This window comes from Euwallacea similis, chromosome 19, assembly GCF_039881205.1.
Source record: "Euwallacea similis isolate ESF13 chromosome 19, ESF131.1, whole genome shotgun sequence".
Lineage (NCBI taxonomy): Eukaryota > Metazoa > Arthropoda > Insecta > Coleoptera > Curculionidae > Euwallacea > Euwallacea similis.
The window spans coordinates 180,260-190,359 of NC_089627.1; the positions used below are offsets into that span (position 1 = coordinate 180,260).

At 33.9% G+C, this 10,100-nt stretch overlaps 2 protein-coding genes across 3 annotated transcripts; one reads left to right on the top strand and one right to left on the bottom strand.

The window, feature by feature from the left end:
• Positions 1-36: 36 nt before the first annotated feature.
• Positions 37-4,422, bottom strand: exd (extradenticle). 2 transcript variants are annotated; one of them, XM_066399385.1, is made up of 7 exons: positions 4,057-4,422; positions 3,752-3,986; positions 3,503-3,692; positions 3,276-3,445; positions 3,025-3,213; positions 1,904-2,092; positions 37-867 (listed from the first exon to the last, which is right to left on the bottom strand). In XM_066399385.1, exons 1-7 carry the CDS (start codon positions 4,130-4,132, stop codon positions 831-833), a joined length of 1,086 nt encoding a protein of 361 aa, XP_066255482.1. In that variant the 5' UTR covers positions 4,133-4,422; the 3' UTR covers positions 37-830. The 2 variants fall into 2 exon arrangements, with proteins under 2 accessions (XP_066255482.1, XP_066255481.1); XM_066399384.1 differs by having other exon boundaries at positions 1,867-2,092; positions 4,057-4,420.
• A 739-nt stretch (positions 4,423-5,161) lies between these two features.
• LOC136415097 (protein PBDC1) lies at positions 5,162-5,950 on the top strand. The gene is made up of 4 exons (XM_066399506.1): positions 5,162-5,284; positions 5,339-5,437; positions 5,502-5,685; positions 5,742-5,950. The coding sequence occupies exons 1-4, from the start codon at positions 5,282-5,284 to the stop codon at positions 5,927-5,929; spliced, it is 474 nt and encodes a 157-aa protein (XP_066255603.1). The 5' UTR covers positions 5,162-5,281; the 3' UTR covers positions 5,930-5,950.
• The last annotated feature ends 4,150 nt before the right edge of the window (positions 5,951-10,100 follow it).

The window sequence follows — 10,100 nt, forward strand, 5'->3', positions numbered from 1 at the left end:
TAAAGATGTTATTTAACCATTTTAAAATACTTTAGATTGCCTTCTTAATCTCGCCTTTATTTCCGACATTACATAAAGATAAATCTTACATAAAAATAAGTACCGACGCATTTTGTTATAAATATCATCAACTCATTGTGAAACATTAAAGCCTTATGATGTAACATTAACGTTTTATGATGTATGTCACTACTCCAACTGGCTATTGGTAATTATTACTTAGATATTTACGACACGCAGTAGGACACTAATTAATGATAATCATTAAAATTTAGGTATATAACTACGTTTCACACAAATTCGTTTAGAACTTACACAAATAACAAAATACTGAAGTCCACTGAAAAAGAAACACATTTCATGCAATTTGTCAGTTAATAAAAGGCTCAATACATGCTCACTTACCTTAATATTGCATCTCAAATTCTATGGTTTTAAGGTCAAAAGCCTCCTAAGCCCACAGTTAAAAAGTGTTCTAAGATTAAACACTTAGAAAACACTTCTAAATAGTTCTCTTAGTTCTAATTACATATAATGCATTTATATGGTAAAGTTACGTAAAAAACTAAATAATGCACATATTACTATAAATAGTATACAAATAGATAGTATACGTAAGGAGCAAGTATACGTAAGTTTCCAATCCGAATTACGAATTGCTGAGAGGGGCGTATATAGGTTTATAATTTCGACAAGTTATTTTGAATGAATATGGCAATTTGCCGTCCCACTCAACAACCTGTAGTTCTTCCAAAATAGCACGCGAAAATACTTAGAATTTTTAAATTCGCATCACACTTAATTCATTGCCAAAAACGATCCTGCATGATTTACTGTTCCAGTTTGGGGTAGAGGCTGTCTAGTGATCTGCAACGAGAAAATTGTTATTAATTGAGCAATTAAACGATCTGAGTTTTTTACAGCATAAAGTAAGTGAAGAAGAATGACAAAAATAAATTTTATGTCGAAATCTGATATTCACACCAATGCGCACTCAGTGGTACAATTTTTGAAATTTTAATAGTTAATTGTTAATTTAACGCTAACAATAACGTGACAGGCAAACAGGCCTAATTTGTATCTTCATTTTAAATGATTTAAATTTAATTTAAACTTTCACTTCAATTAAAAATTAAAGTAAGAAATTTTCTAGATTCACATTTCTGTACTAAACTTACAAATTAAATTAATTTAAATGTCAGTTTTAATCTAATGGACGACGATGACAGAGATGACAAAGTTTAATGCATTTTCACGAATTATGTTGAACTTGGCCTAAAAGCTGCTTAACATTTGATTTTAAATTAATTTTGATCTAACATAAGTTGTAAGTATAACTAATCACAAAAATGAGTTCAGTTTTATTTTATTGTGGGTTTTAATTGACATATTATTAAATAAAACAAGGACAGTCGAAAACATCGGCCATACTGACGCGCTGAGTGAGCACTGGCAATCAATTTGATACAACATGATGGAGGCCATTTGTTGACTAATTTTTCGTTTGTTTTTCAAAACATCTCCCTACGTTACAGAATTACCTCTCAGTGTGTGTTGGCAATTGTTTCCGCGCTTACTTTTTTGAACATTACGCCCTCTAATTTTCTTAGGTGGTTGTGAGAAAAAGAGACTATCAACCACATGCAACATCCAAAAATAACCTCTAAGCTTAGAATCAAGCAGGCATGAATGTCCTCCATGCATTACACTATTGGGAAAACATTGAAAATGCTCACAATAGCTAGATAGGACGCAATACGGAATTCGTCTGAAGATGCCTTTAGATGGTTCAAACTGTGCTTTAAAATTTTTCTCAGCCCGAACTCCGTATTTTGAAAGCGCTTTCTCCTAATTGTCAACTCAAACCTAGGGCGATAGCTCCTGTCCGTGCATAGGATCGTACCCACAGCTGCTGGCGTCGTAAGCACCGCCCTGATCATATGCCGACCCCATTGAGTACCCCATAGAGTCCTGTGGGGGCGCCGGGGACATCATTGGAGTGGGAGTACCGGAATAAGGAGAAGCGCCTGCTGCCTTTTTGGCTGCGTACAGATTCGCCTCCTCTTGAGCTTTACCAATGTTCTTCTTATACCTGTCAATGACAATATTGCATGAGTCGTAGATATTCCCCCAACTAAGTATAAGGGCTAATCAAAAGAAATTATACTGTAGTACATGCTAATTGCTCTATATCCAGCGACGCAAAGCACAAGTACCATATTTTTCTGCGCGGGTCTTTTAATTTTGTTACGTTCTATAACTCCAATTAAATAATAACGTGCGATAAAGTCTTTTTCTATACACACAAGTGCAGTAAAATGTTTTATCAATCCATACTTATTGTCAAAACAAATTGTAATTGACACAGCAGGGGGCAATCCTAGAACAGAGATCCCCAATGTAACCGCCAAATTATCGAGGCCCATTAAAGTCAAACCACAGAAGTGCAACAATTGACAACACCAATTGAACTTTTAGAAGAATGAATGCCTATATTACACTTAAAAGTTAACTTCTTCTATCTTACTAAGAATCAGACAAAGCGTCGCACTATTTTTAATTTTCTTCAAAAAATGTTTTTGCCTTACTCTTCAGGACCCTTTAATCTTCATATCTTCAGATTAAATTGTATCGTCGGCAAAGGAGACGCATTTACCATTGCCGGTTCCAACACTAAAACTTGAGAAACAGCAGCATCTAGCAAATTCTTCCTAAAGATGGAACACTCAAATCAAATTTTCTGTGACATTCCCTTCAGATATAATTGAAACCAAGTGAGGATATGGCTTAGGAAGCTGTAGCATTCTATCTTAACCAGCAGCGCCCTGTGATAAACACCATCAAAGGCCTTAATCAAATTACAAAATATCAGGAGCTACTAAGTTAACACACATGCATTCACAGGAAGAATATAAGCATAGTATTACTCTCTTCAGATTTAATTAAATAACTATTAAGAGATGTCAAAATGTGTTTTAAACAATTTAAATATCTATATGTATGGAAATAGAATAGAAAAATTACCTGATTCTTTTATTACCAAACCAATTGGACACTTGGCTGACAGTAATACCACATTTTCTTGCTAGTTCTTCTTTTGCTTCCTCACTCGGGTATGGATTGCTGAGGTGAGAGTAAAAGTACTCATTTAAGATTTCTGATGCTTGCTTACTGAAATTTCTTCTTTTCCTTCTGGCATCAAGAAATCTGGACCTGCTCAGAGATAATTTCACCCATCATTAAGAAACACATTGATGTGACAAATATATCTATACCGCAGTATCATTACAGCCTCACAAGTGGACTGTTTCAACTGCATCTGAATGGAGCTGAATTTCTTGTGAATTATCTGTACCATTCTCTCAATCTCCTTGGGTGTAATAGGTCGAGTCCTAGACTGCTCACGTAGCAAATTCATAACATGAGTGGTGAATTCATTGCAGGCCTGTAATTAAACTATTTTCCTATCTTGGAAATATATTTTGTTGATACAATTTCTTACCTGTTCATACTTTTCCAATTCCTGGTGATATATCTGTCGTATTTGTGCCAATTTGGCCCGATAGTCAGAATGTTCTATGGCATTATCAGGTTGACCAGCTTGAGCGGCAGCCGAACCTGATGCTGCAGCCCCGGCTCCTCCTCCCTTCTCTGGTCCTGCCACGCCCTCAGCAATGAGCATGTTATCCAATCTAATTAAATAAAAACAAACTAATTTTTCATGAAAATAGCAAATATTCACTCTTTTTACCTCATTAATTGTGGATCTGGAGGTTCTTCTTCCTGCGTGTTTCTCAAAGAAAGAACTGTTTTTTCCTTGATTTCACAAAGAACGGAAAACAAAGCAGGTTTCATTCTGTGGCAATTTAAAGTGTGTTTGCGAGCTTGAGCTTCATCCAGACTTTGATCAGTAATGTTCATTATCTGCTGCAGGATCTCTCCGATGTCCTGTTTCCGCGGTTCATTGTCACCCCCAGGTGCGTCGCCTAACATCGTTTGTATTATTTACTCATCAATAAATTAAAGTATCACATAAATTTGATACCCTGTAAGTACCTTGAGACATTCCATAGGGTTGAGGAGGCATCAATCCTGGAGCTGTATGGCTCATCATTCGGCCGGGGTCATCCATTCTAGATACGCCTTAGGCTCTGGATAGTCTAAAGATCTGGGAAGTGTTTTTTTTTTTCAAAGATACAAGAACAAGGAATTTGATTAGTGGGTAAACAAAGGGACAATTAGACCAATAACAAGGAAACAATTAATGGAATCAGGTGGAGAGACTGGAAGGAGAAATAATAAGGACGCCATTGCAAAATTCGGCGATGCCAAACGTTTCACTTAATAATTAAGACTACGATTTTGTTCTTTTGAAGGTTCTTAAAACCATCTATTATAAACTAAAAACGATAATTATTGTAACAATTAGTATATTTACTCTTTAAAAGATGCACTGCAACATTTGTGCCAATTCGACACTCAAACCATACTATATAATTCGGATACGCATTCATGAAATTTTTGACATGTGGCAATACTGGATCCAGCAGTCAAGTTTTCATCTTTATCGGTGACAATCACAATTGCCTTGAAATCGATTGTGTTCTCAGCTCTATATGTTTGGTTCAGCTTGGAGTGCACTGACTGATCTCTGGGTTGGTTTTGCCAATATTTATTGGATTACAAGCCATGAAGCAGAATCGCAACAGTGCGCTGAAAAAAATCTTTGTTTTTAATGTAAATTTTAATTCTTCATATTTTAAGTACAATTTTTTTAAATAAAAATTTTCATCGTTCACGTTTTTATTACAAAAATTAAAACGAGAAAATATTCCAATTTTTCGCAAAAACCCATATATTTACTGCGACATTCAATCTAAGATATCTTGTATGTACAGGGCATCTTTCATTTAGTGTGTCCACTGATTGATGTTTCTGACTGAATAGTTGCAAAACCAAGTTTGATTAATAAGAAAAAAGGTGTTTTTCACGAGTAAATATTTATAATGTTGTGATATGATATCTGCGACAATAATTTACAAAAAGTTGTTCTTTGATTTTATTGCATACAGTCCAACTTAAATGCGCCATTGTCAACTTTCATATCACGACTAGCAAATAGGGATGATGTGACGACCAATCTTTCTGACGTCTATTTTTGTCATTGCCATTTATTGTTATTGTTTTTGAATTAATAACTTATTATAATAAGTTACATATTTCTTATATGTAAGGGCAGTTTAGAGTTTTCTACAGTACTTCGTTGTGTTCTTTTACGATAATGGCAAGTTTATATTCAAAGTATTCTTATTTCGAACATAAAATAATTATATTTAAGGATGTGTTGTGCAGACCTGCAGAGGAGTTTGAGAATGACCAAAGCATAGAGGCAATGTGGGCCATGAAAGCCTACGAACATGCTGAAATATATTTTAATGTAGGTTTTGGCAAAATGTTCATTTTAGGATATCAAACAGTATTGAGACCTGGTATTTTTTCAGTTATTATGTTCAGTTGATCCCAAACTCCTTCAACTCACTCCAGAAGATGACCTCATTTACAAGCTATTCAGAGAAGAATTTCCCAGTTTAGATATCAAAATCATTATTGAGAATGAACTGAAGAGTACCAAGGAAAAGGCAAAATGGAGGCCTTTTTGTGAGCGATTTAAAAGTGTAATTGAAGGTAAGGGATGGTTTTCAATGAACTTATAGAGAAATGTATTTTATTTGTATTTACAGATTACAGTTATGGCACTCTACTGAGATCTGATTCATCGAAAGATTATAGTGAGGATAATACAATTTTGGTCACAAGAATACAGTTCTATGCAATTGAAATTGGTAGAAATAGAGAAGGCATAAATGATATTTTACGCAAAAAATTTATGACAAGTCTTGTTGAAGTTAAAGATTTTGAAGACCGTTAATTAATCACTTAATATTTTGCATGGAAAGCTCAATTAAATGTCCATTAATGTGTAACGATTTTTGATAAAGAGTTCGATACCCTGTATCTTGAAAAGGAAACATTTCCGGGCCTATGTTTATATTAACTTTTTGTCTCAGAATTACTCATAGAATCTCCCCTTGAAGTTTGTCCACGAACTAATAAAACCTTGTACAGGGTTACTCATTAGTGCATCAAAGTGTGATATTTGAGTAAACATGAGTTTTAGAAAGAAATATTTATTACCAAAGTTTTTGATCATTGAGAGGTGCATATTTTAAAATTACAGTATAACTCGCTTAAAAACAAAAACTCAAGAGACAGGCTTTGCTTGTTACAATCGATCACTCGTTATATTGGGTCCATTGTATTTCTAATATCCTTATATGTATGTAGACATATATTTAGACATAGAGTAAGCATTAAGATATTATACTAAACTCTAACTAAATTTTCTGACAAGACTGCAACTGGAAATGAAGGAAAACTTGTTGTGAACACCACATTTGCATAAAAACAAAATCATTTTCAGAAGTTTTGCGCATTTTTGGATTCTGACACGGTCCATTCCGAAAATTGGAGTATTCTATTTAAAATAAGCAAGTTACTGAAGTTTGGAAAAACTTTTTTTTAATTAAAACACATTAAAACGTAGCTTATTATGTTCTCTTGGAGCCCCATAAGACCAATGTTGAAATTCGCAGCGGTTAGGGTACACCACCATTTCCATGAGACCTTGCAACTATTCAAGTTTTCGAATTTTCCCGCACGGCTCGGAAACTCGGGAACTGACATTAAAATTTGACGATAAATCCGAAAATAGCAGAAAAATTGATGAAGGGTTCTATTTGAAACAACATAATTTGATATTTCCACACTTTTATAACAGGCCCTGTATATTTTTGATAATAATTTTAAAATATGTACTTCTTAATTGCCAAAAATTAAGATATGAAATACAGTAGAACTCGTTTAATACAAACACGCCTAATACGAGATCACGATTATAACGTCCAATTTATAAAATCTCCGCCAAAGGTTCGATATAAACGAATGCATTTGAGTTTAATTATAACAAGTTATCATTTAGGAGCAGCACATTTTTAAGCCCCAATATGAAAAAATATAAATATAAATATTCGGACACAGCAAGCAAGTTTAGTAGCCAAATATCAAACGAGCCGCCAGTATAAAACATCAAAGTTAAAAAAAGCCTTCGTCGTTAAGCTGATCGAATTGCAAAAGAAATGTCGACGCCTTTAAATTTATATTGTTTCTTTTTGAGAATTTGTCAGAGGCTAGAGTTGCATTTAGTTTTCAGTTTTCATTTTTCCATTGATATTCGACTCGTTTTCACACAAGGGAATATCCTAATTGTGACCTGTTGATCAATGCGCGTTAAAAGTTTCAGCAGAAACTATAGAAAAAGTTAAACGTAAACCGTTAACATTAGATAAAAAAACTAGAAATTAATCATAAATTACGAAATGGCTCTATAAATACTGCCAACCATATGGAAAATCGGGAAAAATCAAAAGATTACGTAAATCAAAACACCCAAACGTAGACAAAGACTTACTAAAATTGTTTTCTATAAAAATAAAGCAAAACGTTCCTTTTAGGAAAAACATATTAAAGGAAAAAGCAAGAAAAGTGAAGAGAATGGGTGAAGATGTCGATCCAGAAAAGGACAGGGGTCTCCGGTATTTCTCGCGGTTGACTTAATAGAGTGAAGTGAAAATACAACATTAGTTCCGGAAAAATTAACGGAAAGTCAGCAAGTGCCTCTGGTGAAATTACTAATGACTGGATCAATCACAAAGATTGGACAATCAAAGTGTGTGGCCTAATCTATGGCAAAAATACAATAAATGAGACTTTTTTAATGACGATGAAATGGGTTTATTTTTTAAAATGACATCAGATAAAACTTTCAAATTCAAAGGAGAACGTTGCTCTGGGGGAAAAGTATCTAAAGAAAAATTAACTGCCTTTGTTTGCGCAAATATGGACAGTAGTAAGAAAAAATGCTTATTGTTATTGGTAAATCCACCTCTCCCATATGTTTGAAGAATACTAACGTTAATAATCTTTCTATGATTATTTTGCAAACGGTCGAACGTGGATGACCGCAGAAATTTTAAAAAACTTCCTGGAAGATTGGGAAAAAGCACTCCGTGAGACCGACACAAAAAAATAACTTTTAATAGATAACTGTCCTGTTCAATCAAAGTGTTTGACGTTGTGAAATATTGAAGTGGTGGTTCTATCACCGAATGTAACAGCCACGCTTCGACCAATGGATCAAGGAGTTACAAGGTGTTTAAAAGTTTATTGTAGGCAACAACCTCTTGTAAACTTAGTTTGTGCTGCAAATAACAATGTACTGCTAAAAGATCTAAATGCAACAATGATGTCTGTAAATGCCTGGCGGCAAGTAAACAGGCCAACAATTTTAAGTTTCCGACATTCAAATTTCTTATGCAACGAGTTTGATGAAGACGAATTGCCACTTGTTGAATGGATAGAGTTACAAAAACTACGAGAATCAAGAAATAATGCAGAACTCAGTAACATTTTTTGCAAATGATGATTTAAATGAGTTTGAATCGGTAGATGATGATTTGGTGATTGTCGAAACCCTTTCCGATTTAAAACTCATTTTTTCAGGATACGAAGCTGAAGAAGGTGATGAAATTGATGTGATTGATGGTCAGGAAGCAGATCTTGCTGCAGTGCCCACAGCTCAGATTGTGCTGGATTTAGTAGATAAAGTTCAATTAAAAAAAAAAGAATAAATTTGTTAGTTTTAACGACGTTGGCACTAAATGTGTTCAAGCTTTAAACATAGTTCAAACAGAAATTCAACGTTATGTTTTAGAAAATAGAAAACAGAAACAAACAAAAACAACTGATTTTTTTATACATTAATGTTTACTTACCATATTTAATTTTTTTCGGTAATATTTTATTAAAGGTTAAATGTGATCTATCATTTAATTGCATAAACCAAGAAAATATCATTCAGAATGTGTTTTCCATTTAACATAGACACGTAGACAAAAATATTAAAAATACAATGGACCCGGTACAACGAGGGATCCTTTATAGCGAGCAAATTTGCCTGTCCTTTGAGCTTTACATTTAGTAAGTTGTACTATATTTCCTTCTAAAACTCATACTTACTCAAATATCGCACTTTAACACACTAATGAGCAACATTATATTGGTTCAGGAAACCTTTAGTTGTGCAGAAATTTCTGTATTCTATCATTAATCACAGATTTCTGGAGCAGTAAATTATGGTTACCCTTTGCATTCTTTTGAACTTTCCAGCTGTAATAATGAAATTGAGGAATCCTGAATTTTAAAACATGAAATCCAAAAATTCTGGAATTCCGAGATGAACTCTCGAAATTCAGAATTCTGAAGAACGAAATGTTCTTGACCATTTGCAAATAAGTTTTCGCTGAAAACTTGAAATCTAGCTAAAAAGTGCAATTACAACGTTTTGAAATTGTAAATTAATCCCAAGGAATTTGGGTTTGAAACCGAAATCTGAGAATGAATTCAAAAAATATTAAATTATGGAACGTGAAACTTTCTGTAATCTGTGGATAATCCCTTCACTGTACACTTATGTACTTGTGAGCGTTTCCTTCATATTTCGACACTGTACCCGGCGACAAGGACAAAAGCCCCTTTTTCTTAGGATTAGATATTAATGTTAGTGTTCTGTTTTGTGTAGCTTATAATTGTAGGCACGTCGAATTTATCTAATTTATAAACTGAGGCCACACCTTCATTTTTGGATTGCTAAATTTGTGAGTTCTTAGGAAGAGATATAACAGCCGTTGTCGGGTACTTTTGGAGTTTTGGGTGAAAAAGGGGGTTTTTAAGAAAAGAAGAGACACACTTGTTCTTGGGCCGTATCGACCACAAGCCTTGTTTTACCCCCTAACAATAATCTTATAGAAATTAAATATTTTTTTTAAAAAGGGAGCTACTTTTCCACTTTTCCGTAACATACATATGTATTTTTGTGTCTCTGTCTCTGCCCGGAAATAGAAATTTGTTTCTGTCTAGAATAATACTCGTTCTACGGAATTAAAAAAATTTGAAGCTCTGAATTTAACTTAAAATCCAAGAAA

What these genes read in the sequence shown, in the direction of transcription:
- exd (XM_066399385.1), bottom strand. Translation starts at nt 4,132, where the DNA reads ATGGATGACCCCGGCCGAATGATGAGCCATACAGCTCCAGGATTGATG. An exon ending in CCAGATCCACAATTAATGAG is followed by an intron (nt 3,693 to 3,751) that starts GTAAAAAGAGTG and finishes TTATTTAATTAG; the next exon opens with ATTGGATAACATGCTCATTG. An exon ending in AATTGGAAAAGTATGAACAG is followed by an intron (nt 3,446 to 3,502) that starts GTAAGAAATTGT and finishes GTTTAATTACAG; the next exon opens with GCCTGCAATGAATTCACCAC.
- LOC136415097 (XM_066399506.1), top strand. An exon ending in ATGCTGAAATATATTTTAAT is followed by an intron (nt 5,438 to 5,501) that starts GTAGGTTTTGGC and finishes GTATTTTTTCAG; the next exon opens with TTATTATGTTCAGTTGATCC. An exon ending in ATTTAAAAGTGTAATTGAAG is followed by an intron (nt 5,686 to 5,741) that starts GTAAGGGATGGT and finishes TTGTATTTACAG; the next exon opens with ATTACAGTTATGGCACTCTA.